General features: G+C 46.1%; 8 protein-coding genes across 8 annotated transcripts; 5 read left to right on the forward strand and 3 right to left on the reverse strand.

Moving 5' to 3' along the window:
• Positions 1-441: 441 nt before the first annotated feature.
• LACBIDRAFT_314571 (uncharacterized protein) lies at positions 442-1,438 on the forward strand (the record flags this gene model as incomplete). The annotated part of the gene is made up of 4 exons (XM_001889069.1): positions 442-596; positions 648-863; positions 911-1,282; positions 1,342-1,438. The coding sequence occupies 4 exons, from the start codon at positions 442-444 to the stop codon at positions 1,436-1,438; spliced, it is 840 nt and encodes a 279-aa protein (XP_001889104.1).
• A 256-nt stretch (positions 1,439-1,694) lies between these two features.
• On the reverse strand, positions 1,695-3,187 carry LACBIDRAFT_295822 (uncharacterized protein). Its single transcript, XM_001889105.1, has 8 exons — positions 3,149-3,187; positions 2,803-3,099; positions 2,641-2,754; positions 2,508-2,591; positions 2,341-2,463; positions 2,172-2,291; positions 2,004-2,119; positions 1,695-1,952 (listed from the first exon to the last, which is right to left on the reverse strand). The coding sequence occupies exons 2-8, from the start codon at positions 3,088-3,090 to the stop codon at positions 1,784-1,786; spliced, it is 1,014 nt and encodes a 337-aa protein (XP_001889140.1). The 5' UTR covers positions 3,091-3,099; positions 3,149-3,187; the 3' UTR covers positions 1,695-1,783.
• Positions 3,188-4,156: 969 nt separating this feature from the next.
• Positions 4,157-5,318, forward strand: LACBIDRAFT_145058 (uncharacterized protein; the record flags this gene model as incomplete). The annotated part of the gene is made up of 5 exons (XM_001889070.1): positions 4,157-4,361; positions 4,430-4,440; positions 4,523-4,673; positions 4,760-5,118; positions 5,169-5,318. Coding segments are annotated over 5 exons (876 nt in total), but the record flags the coding sequence as incomplete, so codon positions are not given.
• A 1,256-nt stretch (positions 5,319-6,574) lies between these two features.
• Positions 6,575-7,288, reverse strand: LACBIDRAFT_314574 (uncharacterized protein; the record flags this gene model as incomplete). Its single annotated transcript, XM_001889106.1, has 3 exons — positions 6,575-6,673; positions 6,723-7,013; positions 7,064-7,288. 3 exons carry the CDS (start codon positions 7,286-7,288, stop codon positions 6,575-6,577), a joined length of 615 nt encoding a protein of 204 aa, XP_001889141.1.
• An 895-nt stretch (positions 7,289-8,183) lies between these two features.
• LACBIDRAFT_314575 (uncharacterized protein) lies at positions 8,184-13,146 on the reverse strand (the record flags this gene model as incomplete). The annotated part of the gene is made up of 9 exons (XM_001889107.1): positions 8,184-10,523; positions 10,580-12,070; positions 12,122-12,184; positions 12,233-12,306; positions 12,366-12,413; positions 12,469-12,472; positions 12,557-12,695; positions 12,752-12,894; positions 12,949-13,146. The coding sequence occupies 9 exons, from the start codon at positions 13,144-13,146 to the stop codon at positions 8,184-8,186; spliced, it is 4,500 nt and encodes a 1,499-aa protein (XP_001889142.1).
• A 1,971-nt stretch (positions 13,147-15,117) lies between these two features.
• Positions 15,118-15,303, forward strand: LACBIDRAFT_314576 (uncharacterized protein; the record flags this gene model as incomplete). The annotated part of the gene is made up of 1 exon (XM_001889071.1): positions 15,118-15,303. The coding sequence occupies one exon, from the start codon at positions 15,118-15,120 to the stop codon at positions 15,301-15,303; it is 186 nt and encodes a 61-aa protein (XP_001889106.1).
• Positions 15,304-17,594: 2,291 nt separating this feature from the next.
• On the forward strand, positions 17,595-18,315 carry LACBIDRAFT_314577 (uncharacterized protein). The gene is made up of 2 exons (XM_001889072.1): positions 17,595-17,739; positions 17,827-18,315. The coding sequence occupies exons 1-2, from the start codon at positions 17,677-17,679 to the stop codon at positions 18,067-18,069; spliced, it is 306 nt and encodes a 101-aa protein (XP_001889107.1). The 5' UTR covers positions 17,595-17,676; the 3' UTR covers positions 18,070-18,315.
• An 81-nt stretch (positions 18,316-18,396) lies between these two features.
• LACBIDRAFT_314578 (uncharacterized protein) lies at positions 18,397-18,796 on the forward strand (the record flags this gene model as incomplete). Its single annotated transcript, XM_001889073.1, has 3 exons — positions 18,397-18,478; positions 18,534-18,694; positions 18,746-18,796. The coding sequence occupies 3 exons, from the start codon at positions 18,397-18,399 to the stop codon at positions 18,794-18,796; spliced, it is 294 nt and encodes a 97-aa protein (XP_001889108.1).
• Between the last annotated feature and the right edge of the window lie 164 nt (positions 18,797-18,960).

The following is an 18,960-nucleotide window of genomic DNA, read 5'->3' on the forward strand; positions in this document are numbered from 1 at the left end:
ATCGGATTCGTTCGCGCCACAACTTTCAATACTCCCACCAGCAACGTCACCTCCCGTCACGATACCTAATGGCAACTCTATGTCCCTGGAGCAGCAACTACGAACGTCTATAAGGCGCCATGGGCCGAGTAGAGTTGATGGAACGAAGAGGTAGGCGTGGAAGAAGTTTGCGGTGTGCGCTGCGTTTCTCGTTGAGGTGACGTGGCTTTGGGGGTTGGGGGAGGATACGTTCTGAAGGGGGGATGGAAACACTGAGTTAGAGGTGAATGTTAAGCTTCACCGTCTTTCCTTCTGGAAAACTGACGAAAAGACTACGGACAAAGGGTCAGAGCGCCAAAACACAACTCCAACAACAAAACCAACAACAACATCTACCCGTCCTGCCCCAAAATCACCACAGAGACCCAGGCTCGTACGAATCTGATCCAGAAGCCTTCATCGATGACGCACTGTAGCCACCCCCACTCCTTGTCTTCCAATTCCTGCACCCTCGTACGATACGCACTAATGATCGACGCGGGCCCAACCGGCTCCAGAATCCATGTCTACATTATCAACAACTGCGGCCCTTCCCCTGAATACGAATTGAGGGCGCTGCGCGGAGCCTAGACGTCCTCTTGGACGAAGCTGTCCGCGTTGTGCCTAAGGCTTTGCACGGGTACACCTGTAGCCGTCAAAGCTACCGCTGTACTTCGTTTGTTACGGGGCTCACAGAGCGCTGATATTTTGGAGGCGGTGGAAGGGAGGATTCGGTCATCCTATCCCTTCCAAACACAGGAAAAAGATGGGGTAGTGATCATGGATTTCAAAGACGAAGGCGTATACGCGTGGATAACGGCCAACTATCTCTTGGGTACCATCAAGCTTCCACGCCGCCTGATGCACCCACCTACACCGTCCTCGACCTCAGTGGCGCTTCTACGCAAATCGTATTCGAACCCGTGCTCGCTTCGTCGGATATGCAGCTCGAGGACGGAGAACATAAGTACGATCTGCAGTTCGGCGGCCGGAACCATGTGTTGTACCAACACTCATACTTGGGGTCTGGTTTGATGCGTGCACGGAGACACGTTCATAGATTGGCGGATTTCATGTCGATGTTGCAGGGTACGAAGCCGAAGGCGGTGGTGGGGAATCCGTGTCTTGCGAGGGGTACACGGATGGTTGTGACTGTCAAGGATGAAGTGACAGGTGTGGAGAGGAAGGTGACGATGGATGGGGGGGACATTGGGTCTTTTGAGGCGTGTGATAGGGTGGTGCAACTTGTATTGGCAAAGGACGCGTACGTTCGCTTCTCTTCCTCTCCTTTTTCTTTCTCCCTACTACACCACAAAACGAAAGGGATGTCAGCTGGAGGTTTGCGAGAGGGCCTAAAAAGCACCAAGTCAGGAGGGTGGATGACTCGTTTGTCAGACGTCAAATTTTACCGAAGCCTTAACTCAAATTTGTATTTTTCTGAGAGCTGAACCTTTTTTTGACGTTTCTATTGACAACATTGATGGAACAAGATAATTGAGTGTCCTCATATGGTCAGGAAGTGTGCTAGATATAATACAGACTTGAACATCAGAGTTATATCAGCCAAATTATAATCAAAAGATTCTTCACAACGTAGCCACAATCCTTAAGAATTGTGAAAATAACGAGATCCTGGAGTATCACCATGTCACAGTATTTTTGCTATTCAAACGATGAAAATGAAAACCAAAAGTGATTATAAAGATGTCAATCGAGTAGCTATAACAGGCGATACAAAGTGTATACACGGCATAAATGTTTCCGATTAATCAACGTTGCGCCTACGCTTCTTGGTCTTTCCTTGAATTTGAGCTGCCTGATCGTTGACGGTGCTCTGCCATGAAACAACATCCTTCGGCTCGGTGACTTGATGGCTGCTGTCGGCAGGATCCCCGTACTCCAGTTTGTCTTTCTGGTAAAGACTGTTGAAAGCTCTAATAGGATCTGGTCAGGAAATGATTCCGCACCAAAAAGGGGTGACTTACTGCGAGATCTTGAGTTCATCCTTCAACTCGGTGCAAAAATTTTCCAGACTTTCATCGACCTTCAGCCACCATCCATCATCCTGAACTTTATTGGCATACTTGACATAGTACCAACGCTAGAAAAGAGTGTGAGGAAGCATCAGCGCATGATGGAGAAGCTAGACGAACCAAAAAAGCCATCCGCATGTAGTGTTGTAACGTTGGTTGAATGGGTGTGTTGCTGATCACAGCGTGGGTAAGGTCGGCAATATTGCGCATTGGTGAGTCAACAGCGAGGGAGTTCTTGATCTGAAACCAGTGATGAGCGCTGCATCAGTGAGCTTCATCGTCATATTACCTTTTCTTTCAAAGCGTTGTGGCAATCAGTGAGGAACTTCACTATTAGTTTGCGCAGCAGGTCAAGCCTCGCAACCTCCTTATCGGGGGGCATGTCACCGACGTTGAGCGAGCGCATCGCCGCCTGAAGATCATCAGACATGGCAAAGTGGAACCACATAGACTCACCATTATGTGCTTGGGTGCATCGCCACGGTAAGCCACTGTGGTGGGTGAGAGGATAAATGCCCGAGAGTATATACGAGCGCTCTCCTGTGCGATGAATCATTACAAAAAGAGCTGAGGATAAGGCTTGACATACCTTGAGTTCACTACTGATCACCCACTTATCAGCCTTCTTGTTGGCCAAGATCAGGTCTCGGGTCTCGAGGATTGTTGCAAAGAGCATAATAGCACGATCGTCCGGAGACACGAGCTAAGAGAAAGTCACTTTCATCCCAAAATGACTGTTGAAGTGGCATACCGAACAGAATGCGTCAAACTCAGCTGCGGTTTGCGCGTTGAATGACTTCTTAGCCTTCATAATCTGACCGAAATGTTGAAAAGGGGTGTAAGGAACACCAGCCGCCGCATGTGAAAGATGAGAGAGGGGTGAGTCATCTTCAAAATCGTCGTCCCTGCGTAGTTCATCATGGTCGGCGAGCAAGCCTGTGGCACCAGGGCTTGAGGACGTGGTCGCATTGAAGCTTTGAAGGAAGTCGAGCATGGGGTCGATTTCCGCGGATGATTGACTAGCAGAGGTATCGGACATGTTGAAGATCTGTGCAGATGAGTGAGGTTGTGGGCGACTCGAGGGATCTTATACGCACCAGATGGTGGCCTTTTGCAAATCAGAGGCCCTGTTTGAGAGGAATGACATGGGGATGTGGACTGCAAGCAGTGGCATTGTCAAGGCAGAGACCAAGCTGGCGGGGGACAAGGAGGATGTGGACGGTTGCTCTTGCCTTGAACGTTGAACGTGAAGCGCCATAGACAACAACAGCAAATAAATTCCGCAATATAAACATAGGATTTTGCAAATCCGGAAATCGCCAAGCACCTTCATCTGTATCCAGAGGAGACCACTGGTCCCATTTCAGAGGTCTGGCAGGCAGAGCGTTGGAGAGAGTTCAAACCCTCTGAACTCACGCCTACTATGTTCTCCTGAGGTTTACGACAATTCTTCATTGATGAAATTTCGGAGCTCGACGACGGTACATTAGCTATTCCCAGAAATTGGATCACAAGAAATGGTGAATTATGTGCTGATTCCAACGATGTTCTCATGACTCCAGTATGTTTCTGTACCTTCATGTATATGGACCAATGCTTATTGTTGGCTAAGAACGGTTGGAAGATAACTGAAACATTCCGTAGTATTCCTGCAAATCAGTTCAGGTATAACTACATAGATGTGATTGCTCGGGTCGGGGGTGAAATCAGATGGAATTGTATGGAATATTCATATCTCCAAGATACTCCATAATTACCTGACTTTCTTTTGACAGCGGAAACGGCACCAGTTCCAACAATGCCCAACAAATTGCGTGAGCTGGCAGGCGACGATGACCTTGTTGTCGTGATGATTCCGCTCTGGGCTGACGATGTCTCGGGAAACAAATCGAAGCAATACAACAAACACATCAATATCTACTCTGTGAACTCCAACCTCCCCAGGAAACTACTTCAACAGGAGTTTTTTGTTCGATTTGTCTCAACATCTCCACACGCAACATCTCCTGAACAGTTTTCTGTCCTGAAGGATCAAATAAAGTAAGTGTTATAGTTGCTTATATTCGGTTAAAGAGTTGATAAGCCCCAGCGCTACTCACACTGACCCTGTTTGCTGTTATAATGCGGAGACAAAACGAAATTGCCGTGTTATTCTGCGGGTCCCCGGACTACCCGCTGATAATCCGCAGCAGTCTGAAGGAGCTTCACACATGGGGGGTAATGCTAACTGTTCGTGTCGAAAATGTCTTGCAGGAGGGCCACGTGAGTTAACCGAGTCTAATGAGGGATATCATGCACTTCATTATGTGGGTTTTCTGATTCGATGTGTCATTCCTAAACTTTTGTACTGGCTCCTTGTGTTTTATATATATATATAGGTGGGAATCAAGTGCACGGCAAACAACATTTGTGCTCTACTTGAAAAACAAATAGATCTTACAATGTATGGTGTTGAAAAGCCCATTTTGGAGTTGCAAACAGCAACCGGCACTAAGGACAAGGTAGCGCAGCACTGGATCGAAGTACTACTTTCCAAATCGCACCAAATGAAAGCATCTGATCCTGGAAAGTCTGCAGATGAGATCGCCAAAGAGCTTCGTGATTGGTTTGAAGCGCAACCTGGTGACAAGATTAATCCAATCCTCTAGATTCATGGTAAGAAAAATATTCCCATCGTTATCAAACATTTTTGATGAATATGGTCGCAGGTCTTGATCCATTGCAAGATACCCCATTTGAAATTCTCCATACAATTCTCCTTGGAATCATTAAGTATGTTTGGTACATGCTCCACAGTAACTGGTCTGAAGTGGAGCAGAATCTATTCACCATTTGGCTTCAATCCACAGATATTGATGGGTTAAGTGTTCCCCCTATTCGAGCAGCATATATGATGCAATATCGGAATGCACTCATCGGGAAGCACTTCAAAACACTAATGCAAACTATTCCATTTCATGTCCACAACATTACCTCACCCAGTCAATTTGCCCTCGTGAAGGCTGTTGCCGAGCTCGGGGCTCTTCTTTGGGTACATGAAATTGATGATATGAAGCAATTCTGGTGCGTAAATCCCTCAATAACTTCATTTGATGTTTTAACAACATTTTTGGGTAGAGTGATCTTGAAATTCTTATCGGAAATGTTCTGGATGCCTTTGGCGATGGCGATCCTGCAAAAATTACCATCAAAATGAAACTCCACATTTTACCCCATATTATTGAAGACATCTTACGCTACGGTCCTGCGATTCGAAATTCCACCGAGGTTTTTGAATGCTTTAATGCAATTTTTCGCTTATGCTCCATACTCAGTAACCACCAAGCTCCTAGTTGTGATATTTCTTGCAAGTTTGCATCAATGGATCGCCTCAAGCATATTCTCAGTGGTGGGTATTGGAAGCAAGATGGTGTGTGGGTCCAGGCTGGTGAAAGTGTGCGGATGGTTTTACAAAAGGATCCCATCATTCAATGGCATCTTGGGTGGGTACCTCCCTTGAAAATTGTTCCAGGTATGTAAAATATATTTATGAGGGCATTCTTTCTCTTATTCGCATCAAGGATCTGTTTGCTGTGAAGGAAAAAGGAAATCGCCTCCAATACTGTGGACTGAGATGAAGGCGTCTAATTTCTGCAGTGGCGTAACATCCACCATCTTGCCAGATTCACTCTGGCGCCAAGGTCTTTCTCTTATTGCCCAATCTGGTGATCAGTGCTCGATTCTCTCATGGGTTTTTGCAAGAGATAATCAGGTATGATATTACTTATTGTTCTCCCATGAAAAAACTCTATAACAGAACTACAGGAGAAACTCATTATTGGCCGAATATGCGAAATTATAACAGTTGATATAGGTACATCCTCAGCACAGGGTTTGGTCACACTAGAGCTCTTCAACATCGGCAGTGAACTACACCCAGCCTTCAATTCGCCAGTTTTATCTTGACCTCCAGATGGCCCAATGCACAGTGTTATTTCTACTCAAGTAAGACTTATCATATACAACTTATTTCTGTACTCAGATTTTGAAAATATCTAGTCGATCCAATTTGTGTTCTCGGTACAACATGATTGCCGACTTTCAAGATGTCAGGCAACCACACTCCAGGCTCAGAGACAAGAACACGAACTAACATCGCAGATGAACAAACTCATTTCACATGCTGACAACAACCATTTTCTCATCTGCACCTATGCTCTCCACAATGCAAATATGCTCCGTCAAGCTCTTCCATGTGTTCTTACAAGACCCAAACCACTTTACGAAGGTCAGAGGGCCCACCACTATGATGTTGCCACATGTCTATGCATTTCTCAGACAGAAAAACCACCCAACAAAAGTGCAAGGCAACACTGGCCACTAAAAAAGCCAAGAAAGAAGCACTTAATCCCAACAATGCTCATTCAGACCCTGAACCCGAATCCGAGGATTTACCAGATGAGGATGTTGAAAGTGTGGCTGGGATTTTGACAGGGCAGAGAAAACGACGACAGTTATTAGATACTTGAAAAACAAGTACATGTTTAGTGAATAAAGCTTCTGCAACTGCGCTTGGGTGCCTGTATACCACCTTCATCCAGGTTCACTGAAAAATCTCTTCGGCGCTTTAAATCTGTTGTGAGCTACTTGAAGAGATTAGGATGAATAAAGAAGTTGAAGGAAATCAGTCACCACCATGGTATTTTTCGAGTTCTGATTGACATCAGGCTCCTTCTTGACAATGGGCACATAGTCCTCAGCACCAGAGTCTGTCTCCGTTGCAGAATCGGAGGCTGGTAACGTTGGTTTGGCAACAGGAATCAAGTCCTCGGCAGCAGAATCGGGCTCTGTTTCTGAGTTGGAATCAATAGGAGCAACAGTGCTCTCTAGAGGAAGTTGTGCCAGAGTCAAAGGGAGGATATCTGGAAGGCCCAGGTTGTGGTGTGTTGATGCACAGGTCAAGCATACATTGAGGTTCAACATCTGTGATATTTCAGTGAGTAATCAACTTAGAACATTGTAAGCGAGCTTACAATTGGGCCGGAAGAAGGGTGAATAACCCAAGTTATGTGACCAGGGCTACTGATTTGGGGCTGAGGCGAGTAGTCATTGGATGTGTTGGGCATGGTGCAGAGGTCATGACATCGCAAAGCCTTTATAAAGCATCCTGGCAATGTTGAGGCCACAACTCCATCAAAAGCTGAAATATGCGAGGGGTCAACACAAGTAAGATGTTGGGCCACTGGTTGGATTGACATGTGGCAGCAGCGTAGTTGAAGTGGTCAAGGTGGACGTCACTTTGAGCTTACACATTGACATCAAACTGCCATTCTGACTTGGGACATCAACGGAATACATTTTCTATAGCTTATATATCCGATCACCTAACATACTCTCTACCTTTGCTTGAAGTATCACACCTGCATTCTGACCGTTTTGTGGTGTAATACACATGCACACACAGAATATGCAAACTCAAGCCATGCTCCTTCAACGGCATCTACCAACCATCCTTCCTCTCCTCCTTCCCAAATGGTAAAGTCCTCCTATTGGGAAGAAGATTGGGGGGATGGAGTTGGGGTGGTGTTTGGGTGCTGTGATTGTGATGGTTAGTGGGGAGCTGAAGTGTCGGATTTGAGGGATAGGATTTATCTTATTTATTGCTGATGCTGTTTATACATAATGAGGTTACTTGGACTATGGAGGGATGGATATCAAGTGCCTATACTTACTTACAAAATGAATATAAACAATCCCTCTCTCTAAGACAAAAGGTAGAATACCTGGGAAGTTAAACTTGTACTGTCAGTCATCCTGAATGATTACATCAAAGTGGAATTGATTACATCTTGGTACGTACCAAAGGGTTTTGGCTCACTCTTTGCATAAAGTCATTATATGTGCATTCTTTTTTTTTTTTTTGAGGGGGAGAGAGCTTGTAGTATTGTACATCATTGATACTACATTGAAACATAGAAGTAACTTAGGAACCATATACAAAAGGGACTCAAAACCAGAGAATATTGTTGCCCCTAATGATGAAAAGAAAAGAGAAAAAGAAAAAATCATCTCAACAGTCTCTCAAAGAATGTTCTACCAACACATGAAAGATTGTTCAAATAAGCCATGAACCAGCATCTGCATTGAATCCTATTATAAGTCTGGTGAATAACATTGACTCCAATTTGTACCATGGACAAAGTTACTAAAATCAAGTATAGTCGGAGTGGTGCCCAGTACCTTGACTGTTCTTGGAAAGAGTAAATCATGCTTATTTCTTGGTGGAACCCAGAAGATATATGACTTGGAATCTTCTCCTATCATCCAATTGCTAACTGTATGTGTATGTACCTTAGAGGGATAAAAACTAACAGGTTTTCTCTTGAAAATGTGGGATACACCATGATGGGTATCAGTGTCATTAACATTGATTCTGACTCCAGATGGCAAGAATGTGGATGACAATGCAACTGAAGGAGCTAAGTGATTTAAGTCTATACAGGCTGCATGAGCATCCCAGAGCCTGATAGTATTGTCTGAAGAGCCAGAAGCAATATGCCTACCATCAGGGGAGAATACAACTGATCGAACACCTTTATAATGGCCTTTGAATGGCTCTCCCAAACTGCGACCAGTTACAGCATCCCAGAGTCTAATTGTTTTGTCATTAGAACCAGAAACAATGTACCTCCCATCAGGAGAGAATGCAACTGAAGTGACATGAAAATCATGCCCCATGAGAAGAGTCATCACACTTTGACCTGTGTGAAAATCCCACACTCTGACAGTTTTATCATGAGATCCAGACACAATATACCTTCCATCAGGAGAAAAGGCAACAGACAGAACAGCATGCTTATGACCTTGAAGAGGATTCATTATACTTTGACCTGTCAGGGCATCCCATGCTCTGATTGTTCTGTCTTCAGACCCAGAGATGATGAATCTGCCATCTGGAGAAAAAGAAACTGACTGAATACAATCAGTGTGACCTATGAAAGGATCCAACACACTCTGCCCTGTCAGTGCATTCCAGATTCTGACTGTCATATCCCAAGATCCAGATGCAATGTATCTACCATCAGGAGAAAATGCAACTGACATAATTGCACAATCATGGCCTGTCAGAGGATGTATGACACTCTGACCTGTTAAAGCATCCCAGACTCTGACTGTGCAATCATTAGATCCAGAAGCAATGTATCTGCCATCAGGAGAAACTGCAACTGATGTAACCACCTCATCATGACCTCTAAGTGGACCAATGACACTTAGACCTGTAAGAGCATCCCACACTCTGAGTGTTGCATCAGTTGACCCAGAGACAATATGTTTGCCATTAGGCGAAAATGCAACTGATAATATATTCTCATCATGGCCTCTTACATGATCTACCTCAGTGTGGCCTGCCAGAGCATCCCAAACTTTGATTGTATTGCCCCCACATCCAGAAATAATATGCTTGCCATTGGGTGAAAATGCCACTGGAAAAACTGAGCCCTCATCGTCTTCAAGAGGACTTAACATGCAGTGACTTGTCAAAGCATTCCAGAATCTAATTATGTAGTTTGATGTTGCACACAGAATGTGCTTGCCATCAGGAGAAAAAGCCACTGTTGCAATGGCATCAGAGCCTCTAAAAAGAACCATTAGACTCTGACCAGATAGAGCATCCCAGACCATGATTGTAGAATCATAGGATCCAGAAACAATGTTCCTTCCATCAGGAGAAACTGCAACTGAAAGAATGCCTGTATTATGGCCAATGAGTGGATCCATCACACATTGACTTGTTCCTGCATCCCAGATCCTGACTGTACAATCATCAGATCCTGAAATGATATGCCTGCCACTTGGAGAATATGCAACTGAATTAACACCACCTCCATGGTCTTTTAGAGGATCCATGGCACCCTCACCTGTCAGAGTATTCCAGAGTCTGATTGTCTTATCTGCAGATCCAGAGACAATGTGCACACCATCTGGAGAAAATGCAACTGATGTAACACAACCATCATGTTTTCTGAGAGGATTCATGATACACAGGCCACTCAGAGCATCCCACACTCTGAGTGTCCCATAAGCAGATCCAGAGACAATGTACTTCCCATCAGGAGAATATGCAACTGAACTTGCATAGTGAGCATAGTCTTGAAAATTCATGATATTATGGCCTGTGAGAGCATCCCAGACATGAATGGCTCCTAAATATCCAGAGACAATGCACCTGCCATCAGGTGAATATGCAAGTGAGCTATGACTAGTCTTTATTCTTATAAGGCACCTGTCTGGCCACTGCTTCATCTGACCATCCTCAATTGTCAGAGTCTTCCTAAAATATTTTCTGAAATGAAGTGATATTTTAGAATGTTGTGGTGCAAATGGCAGTGCTGAGATGTAAATATGTGGTGCTGCATCAGATATTGGCTCAAAGAATGTCATTATAAATTGGTTTGCATCACTTGCAAACTCTGACATACTAGGCTTTAGTACCTACATTTGATTTTTTCATGTCAGTATCAAGGAAGCATATTTTTCAAGAGACTTACTCTGCACCAATTTTCAGCCAACAACAATGACTGAGCAGCATGATTTATAGCACCCATTATACTCATAATTTCTAGCCAATGTAAAAGGTGGTTCATCAAAAATTTCTCCATCTGAACCATTATCTCCTCTTCTAAAGTCTTATCAGAATACCTTTGCAGATAGATTGCCCAGAAGTAGCTTGCATGATTTAGGGCAGTAGATTTCACATTTCCAACATGATCCTGCAGCTCAGGAATGTCTTTATTTAGAATATGTGATGTTTGAAGATCAAAGAAGTTAAACCTGAGTTCTGCATTCATAAATTGAAGACAAGACTCAGCAAGACAGAGACTTTGCTTCTGAGAATCAACCCAAAAAGCCTCAGAGCGCTTTTGGTCAAGCAGAAAATCTGTAAATGACTGATGACAGATATGCAAATGGCCAGTCTCACTGGTTAACATTACTGGGCTGAGTTGGCTAACTATTGACAATGCACCTCGAACTCCCAAAAGCTGTTCAAGATCACTTGCACGTAGTGGGTTCTTTGCAATGACAATTGCTCCTAAAACTGATGATAAGGATTTTTTTTCTGCTTCTCTTAACCCCTGAAAAGCCACAGAAACAATGTGCTGGTACAAGGTGTCAATAGCATCAATGCCTTCCCCAGAGTTAGAGCAAATGACATTCAACCTTTCTTCAGTGTCACCACCTCTGTGCAAAATAAAGTCCATTGCAGATTTAGCCCAGATATAGAGGCCAGCAGCCTTCCTTACAAGAAAAGAAATTTTATCCGGACCAGGCCAGTCCAAATGCAGTGATGTTTGCAATCTAGTCATATCGAAGAATCTCATAGTGAAGTAAAGCTCAAGATCATGAGAGGTCTGATTAGAAACTTGATCCCCAGTATGAAGATTGATATGCTGGCTAACAGAATCCAGTGTTCTCTGAATATCAAGATAGTGACGACTTGTGATCAAAAGTTTCAAACACTTGGGAAGCAGCAAGGACCAGGACTTCAATGAAGGTAAAAGCTTCTCATACTGGTCACATTCATCAAGAGCATCAATAACAATAAGAAGTGGTGTTGCAGTATCTTGAAACAGCTCTTGAACTGGTTTAACAATGAGATGCTCAAATTGCATAGAAATATCAAGACCTCTGATGTTAGCTTTCTGAGTCTCTAATGCCTTAGCGATAGATTTCCCTAGAGCATTGTTTCCTAGTGCAAGATCCAAAGCAAGATGCCTCCACAGATTATCTGGATCACAAAACTCAGCCTGATCATGGTGAAAGAAGAATTGCCCAGAGAAAGATTCAAAGTCAGCAACAACAGTTGAAGCAATTGTTGTCTTTCCAGAACCAGGACTTCCAGATAGCCAGAGAATATTTGGCATGTTAAGATCATGAAGCCATGCCTCAATGTCTCTGAGCACATTTATACAAGTGCCAGGCATGCATGTCTCCCTTTGCTTATGTGATGGAGCCTTCAATTCTTTCAACCATTCATTTTTCTAGTAGTACATTCAATATCAGTTGTGAAGAAATTAGTTGACATAACTTACCTTTGATTCTTCCATCCTCTCATTGATTTTGCATGCAATTTCCCCATCATTATTGTAGTTGACCTGCATATGCACATTAGCATGAATCTCCATATGAACATCTTCACTCACAGTATTTGCAGCAATAATTACAGCATTGTCCATTTGAATATCCTGTGCTCCTGCCAAAATATTTACTTGATGCACTGGGAAAGGGGTATATGTAGAATCATCAAAAAGAAGATTAGAAGGGTAATCAGCTCACTAGATTGTTTGGCTACTGTAGCCTCAGTCTCTGTGCTGGTATAAATCCCTGTGTAAGTTTCAAAAAATTATGGTGGAGTAAAAAAGTAGATAATTTGACATACAAGTCTGTTTGAATTTTCTTCAATTATCTGAGATGTCTGAACCTTGGGCAATAGTGAGTCAACCAAGTGATAGGAACAATTTACATACATTGAAAGCACCCATGGCTTCATTCAACTTCCTTTTAAACTCCTCAATGTATGCCATATCCTCCAAAAAACTGGGAAGTCTCCTCGACTGGCTGCAATGTTGAACATTTGCGACTCTTTCTTTTAAATAGTTCAAAACTCTGATGAGTTTCCCAGTTTCAAATGGTATCAGCAAGAGATCTGTCAAATCACGCACCCATTAAGATGCTCAAGACTTGATTGCCAAGCACGCGGAACGTGATCCTTCCCATAATGACAGGTACGCTGAATAATCTCCTCGACCTGCGCGATGAGGTTCTCCGAGAGCTCGGCCCAGGCTTTCTTATTGGTATTAAATTTCTATTTCTAACCATTAGATAGATGCAGCAGATCGTGTCGAGCAGCACTACAAACCTTCGTGATATCAACGATGGCCAAGGTGTCGGTAACAGCCGCCTTCAAACTCGGCGAAAAAACATTCTCAGACATAGCGACAATCTCGAGCGCCTGAAGACCACCTCTGCCGCAATCTCGCAGAAAGTCGCCCGCTCCGGGATCCAATCCAAACATATTGTCGGTGCTGTTGGTGCTGCTAGCGATGTTCACGTTCATGGTGATGGTGGTTGATGAGAAAGACGAGAGGCGCCGAGATGCGGTTGCGGTTGCATTGCCTCATGATCAGGGCAGGTCATCATGTGAGCCCACTCGAGAGGCGCCGGAAGCGCTTCTCTCTCAAGTTCAACTTGTTACCTATTATAGACGAAGGTATTTTATAGAGGGCGGTCCTGGGAGGAGAGCTCATCGATCGCTCATGATCTTGCTTCATCACCTAAACCCTCACTTAATCCTACCGGAGCACTGCGGCGTTTGAGCCGTTTACACTCTACACTCGACCAACTCTGTTTCGCAATCGGGATGAAGAACAACTGAGACGCAAAGTACAACCGCTTCGACTTTCTGCTGCACGAAACTCCACCGAGCAACATGCTTTATGTATCTCGTAATATTAACGATGTGAGTTTCAAAAGAATTGATGATTGCAATGGCGGTCACCGTGCTCAGTCTAGTATACTCAGGCCGGCCACACCGCAACCTCCCTACGGCGAGCCTCCATGGAGTCTATATTCGCCGGAAGCCATCAACAATTTCTGACGACGTTTGGCTCGTTCACGGTTCAGCCATCAACCTCTGGCAATGAATGACGAAGTGATCCTGCCATCGGTCGGCAACATCACGCCGCCAGGCGGGTTCCAGTCTCAAACAAAGTTGGCCGAAAAGAGCATCAGCGAGAGCTCAGGATTGAATGAAGAAACACCAAACTCGCGCCGTGACATCTTTACGTTGACGCCCGATTCAGCAATACGTCTACAACATCTTGGAATGATAAAAGGCGGAGTACTCACTTGATAGCAGGGGTTCAACGGTCATCCACAATCATCCGCTGCACCTGCTACACCTTGAGGTTTGTTGAATGGGGTTTGAAGTTGACAGTACCGTTGCGTGGTTGGAGGTCATCATTCTCCGCCATGGCGCTCGGATGTTACCTCGTACCGCCCACCTTCGTCCTTTCAATGCCTAGGTTATCCGGATTGCATTTTATGTAGAGAGAGGCCGTGAAAACATCGGGAATTTGTAGATGTCATCAAATGATCGCCACCAGCATGATGACGAGTCCCCCTCCAACTTCCCGTCGATCATGAGTAAGAGCATGATGCACGGTTTGCGATATCTCAAAGGACCTAATCTTAGGTGTCATAATAATGAGCAGAACGGATAGCGAACAGCAAAGAACACTTTACCGTTCTTATGCCAATCCCTGGGTTTTTAAGAGACGGAAGTGCAGCAGAAGTGGGCGGCTGAGCTCCAACGAAATTGAAGCCTTATAGAATACGTATTTGAAGGTCGTGCGTAGACAGGGAAGTCGTCACGGGTGGTAGAAGTCCTTTACGAATATGGCGTTGGGGCGAGGAAGTCATGCGTTCTGGGCTTCATTTTATAGGGACAACACTGAAATCTGACGACGAACGAAAGGATTGATAAGAGTTCAATTGGCAGAGGGACAAAAAATACATTACTGGATCGTATATTGGTATGAGCCGCCGTAGAAACGACTCCTGACCCTCGCAAAAATACCTAGTGCACCAGACAAAAGGGCCATCGCGTAGGCCAGAAAAGCCGACATCCTAGAGCAGCAGCTCATAATGAGCACAAATTCCAAAGCGAGCCTTTTTCGCAACGAACGAAAGAACATCCGACGTGTGAGGCTGTCATGTTTACAAATTTGATCCAGGTTTGATCTTGACCATCATCATGGGCTCGTCCTCGACCAACACATACAACACGTCGCGCGGTCTACAGGGCCGCCAGCTATCGCTTTCATTGGCTCCGCCCCCTCAAGACCTCACAGTACGATGATTTGGCGATCCTTTCGCCTTTCCGGGTTCGCCTGAGGAGATTTGATAGCTGAAGCTGGGGGATAACTGAGGTGCGTTTGCCATCCCTGCCCCTAGTTTCGCCTTCTGATGTTAGTTCTTTGAAGCCCCGCAACGTGCTGCTACGTGGCGGTTAGTTGGGCCTCCAAGTATGGCCATTACAATGTGCAGGATCACCTCACCCGAAAGCTACGAAACCCCACAGCAGTGCTGCCATCTTTCACCCGCAATACCCCGCTCCATACACCTGGGCTTTTATATTCCTTCCAGCCCTGCATATCCGAAGCAGATTGTTCGACGTTACCTCACGTCTCCCCAACTCGTGTTCGCCATTTGATGCCGTGCCATTCCTGCCGTGTTTTCGGGGAGGCCTTGGCGATCGGGAGGACGACATGCCACAGATTTGCGACGTAACCATCCTTGTACATCGTCCCCGTTGTGCAAGCAGAGGACCCACCACTCTCCTGTCGAACACTCATCACTACCATCCACTTGCGAGGCCAACACCACCCATCAGCCACAGACCAGCCGGCGCTCCTACCACCCGGGTTCATCGACCTTCTTTCAGCGCCAATCATCACAACTTTTCGCCACCTCCCACAAGGCGCATCGTTGACCGAACCGCAGACAACTCATATGTTCCTCGATCAGGCGACTTACCCCCTTCCGCCGGTCCGATTGCTTTCCAGGCTCTACACCGCCTTCCTTTCAGAGCGCTCGTCTCTTACTGCGTACTCTTCAAAAGCCCTGGGTGCGACGAATAATACTACCTCGAATGAGGAACAACCACTTGCGTTGGCTGCAGGTAGCGTGGCGGGGGTGGAGCCTGAGGATAAGGAGGTTTTGGGTGACTCACCAGCCGAAGAACTGACCCTGCCCAAATTTCAAATGAAAGCGAGTAAACAGCGGACCCAAGTTCTGCTAGGCGTCTTGCGTGCGATCTTTACCATCGGGTTCTTGCTGTTTATTTCGTGGTGTTGAGGAAGTAGGATAACGTTGAGGGGAGTGCTGGTGGGTCGAGTGGATTGCCGACTGGGAGTGGGCTTCTGCAACGATCTCGATTTCGGAAGCGGAAGATGCACAATGGCCAACGTCACGCTTGTTCGACATCCTTATCCAGTCGGCCTAACTTTGGATTCCGATGCTTAAGCTCAAGATCGACTCTATGCGCTTTCAGATTTCGCGCAGGTGGGTGTCCTTTTCGTTTTCGACCTCCTCGATCTCAGTTTTGGTCCCTTCTCCGCGTTTCTTACGCTTTCGTCTTCGACTAACCCCGTCGTCCTACTGCACTTTCACTTTCGTTTGCGATTCCTTTACCTGGATTTGCCCTCCCATTTCTTTAATTCACTTGTACTCTTCCTTCTTCCCTTCCCCCCCTCTTTTGCGCCCTCCTTCTGACTTCGACGAGCTCAACTCACCCACTTTTCCCAGCAGTCTGTTCTTCTCTCTCAATCATGCTTTCAAAATCTTCGCCAGGCCAGGCGAACGTCACCTTTGGAACACCCTTCCATCGTCGTTAGGTTGCCTTGAAAACAACCCAAAGCATCCGCGATCTTTGAAGGTGTTCGGCTCGTTGAACCCAGTTCCTTTTACGCGGAACGTCAACGGCTTGCGGAGAGTGGCTGGAAATTAGCCCATTACATGGAGGTTCCAGTGAGTATGCACCTCCTTTTCATGTTAGTCTGGTGGTTAATGAATCGACCGACAGCTGGCTCTTGTATTATATCCGAAGAGCATCTGTCGCATTCTCTGCAGGCCCCAGTCGGCTTCTTGGGGGGTACCCTCTGGGTTTCCTCCGCTGTTGTCGTCTCCTGCCATTTCCGCGCATACGTTTCGGGGTGTCGATCCCGAACAGCTTCCCAAAAACTTCATTCCTATACGCGATCCTCCACCCCACCCACTATCAACACACCCTCAGAACCTCCGCTCATCACCCCGGAACGTCCCAACCCTCTGCGTCCACTCCTCACCAACATCGCGTTCTGCCAGTTGTTTGCCGTGTGTCTAAGCGGCAACTACAAGGACCCAAAGTACAGGTTGCTCCATTCTTTCGGATGAAGAAGTGTCAACGACAATAGAAACCCATCGCCATCATCTTCCATCTTGCCATCCACACCTCGGATGAAACCTGCAGCATCCCACATACCCCCAATTCAATAGGACCGCCATCTAGAGACTTCTCACCCTCGGAGCTCTCTGGCGTGAGGATCCAGCCTTTAGATTCGTTCCTCCTTCAACTTGGATTCATTGTTGTTTTGAAGGATGGGATGGCTACTGGGACCTGCTTTTCTGCTGTGGAATCATCGTCGTGCTTCATCATAACTCACTGGGATTGCCGTCTATACGCTGGAGCCATCTCTTCACATTCAGTCCTGGCGGTGGGCCTTCGTTGGCTTTCGAGTTGGGTTGAAAGTTGCTGGAGGACGGGTTCAGTAACTTTGTTCCCTATATCTCAGCCTCATCAGTTAGATTGGTCCTAGATCATGAGCGACCGGTCCAATATCGTCGAACATGCATGGCGTCTTGGTGAAACCCATCTCCAAATTCTCTTGTGCAGGGTGCACATGCGCAGGGGTCCAACTTCTCCGGACAGGGCGGGGTCCTGTCAAACGGCGCCTTATGTTCGAGTCATGCGTCTCATGACATCGGCTTAGATTGTCCGCCTGGCGCCATCTGTGAAAACCCACTGAGCCTAGATCCTCCACGCGGAATGTGCAGCATCTCCGGGGAACTGGCTGGAGATCAGCTCGCTCGAGCGTCCGTGGAGTTTCCGGTAAATTTACGCCTCTTTCTGATGCTGATCTTGTCGCTAACGAATCGACCAACAGCTGGCTCTTGACCTAATGTATCAAGACTGAAGAATACCCATCGCATTTCTTCTGCAAGCCTCACCAAGTCGCCTTTCGTACCATTGGGGAAGAGTCACCGGATTTCCTCCGAGGTGGTTGTGGGCCTCTCGCTTGTGGTTCAGGGTGTCGATCCGTTTCGACAGGTTGGTCGAAACATCTTATGGAGATTGGGTAAACAGGGCAAGTGTCGTCCTGGCGGACGCGCGGAAATTCCAAATCGGAGACTGTTTGGTGTCCTCCACGTCACCTCCTAAAACTCCCAACTCCCTCTAACGTCACCTTAACCTCGTCATCTACCCAGATCCCTCTCCGTTGCAAGCCATACTGTTTCGGCGATGGCGTAGAAGTTGGCTAGGGAGACAAATACCTCGGACTGTAAAAGTAGGAGTTGTAGTTGGAGGTAATAGGACGGTAGTTATGTAGGCACAGTAAGCAAAACTGTTGGAATGCGAAGAGACGTTCGCGAGATGTTTGTTTGAATTTGATCCACTTGTCCACTGGCATGACGTTGACTTCGCGTTGTAATAAGACCGACAGCCATCTTTGCTGGATCCTTCTATTCGGAGAACAATGACGAAGTAATGCTTGTTTGCGCTCTCTTTCGTTTTGTAGGCTGGCGATCCGAGGGCGAGCGCTGCTTTCTCTGGGCTGGAGAACTTAGAGGTGTGTTTGCTTTCTTGCTCCAGGCTCACCCTCAGATATGCACTGCGCTACTCAGTGGTAGTCAGTCTATCCGCCACGACCTCCAGCTTGGGAATCGCGTCCCTTGGACGCCTTGCTTCAGCTAGATATCCCAAATCCTCTTCATCGGCTCGTATAGCATCGTTGGGGAACTGGCTGGAATGTAGGATAAATCGAAAATGCGAGGTTCAAACTCCAGTAAGTTTACGTCTCCTCATGTTGGTCATGGCTTCTCATGAATCCCTACAGTTGATTCTGCTTTCAAACGCTACTATACGCTCTTTCGCAATCCAATCCTAGTTTCTGTGACTCGGAACTCCCCAACAACCCAAAACCCATGTTCCTTTTCCCCACTCCCATTCCTTAGGATGTGGCCTCTTCTCGCGCATTTACTCCACCGTGTGCTGGCCAGCGAAAAGACAACAACTAAAACCTCAGTCAATCCCATACCGGATTCGTTCGCG

Source organism: Laccaria bicolor, genomic scaffold (assembly GCF_000143565.1).
Source record: "Laccaria bicolor S238N-H82 LACBIscaffold_62 genomic scaffold, whole genome shotgun sequence".
Classification (NCBI taxonomy): domain Eukaryota; kingdom Fungi; phylum Basidiomycota; class Agaricomycetes; order Agaricales; family Hydnangiaceae; genus Laccaria; species Laccaria bicolor.

What these genes read in the sequence shown, in the direction of transcription:
- LACBIDRAFT_295822 (XM_001889105.1), bottom strand. Translation starts at nt 3,090, where the DNA reads ATGTCCGATACCTCTGCTAGTCAATCATCCGCGGAAATCGACCCCATG. An exon ending in AGTTTGACGCATTCTGTTCG is followed by an intron (nt 2,755 to 2,802) that starts GTATGCCACTTC and finishes ACTTTCTCTTAG; the next exon opens with CTCGTGTCTCCGGACGATCG. An exon ending in GATGAACTCAAGATCTCGCA is followed by an intron (nt 1,953 to 2,003) that starts GTAAGTCACCCC and finishes AGATCCTATTAG; the next exon opens with AGCTTTCAACAGTCTTTACC.
- LACBIDRAFT_314577 (XM_001889072.1), top strand. Translation starts at nt 17,677, where the DNA reads ATGTGCAGCATCTCCGGGGAACTGGCTGGAGATCAGCTCGCTCGAGCG. An exon ending in GAGCGTCCGTGGAGTTTCCG is followed by an intron (nt 17,740 to 17,826) that starts GTAAATTTACGC and finishes TCAAGACTGAAG; the next exon opens with AATACCCATCGCATTTCTTC.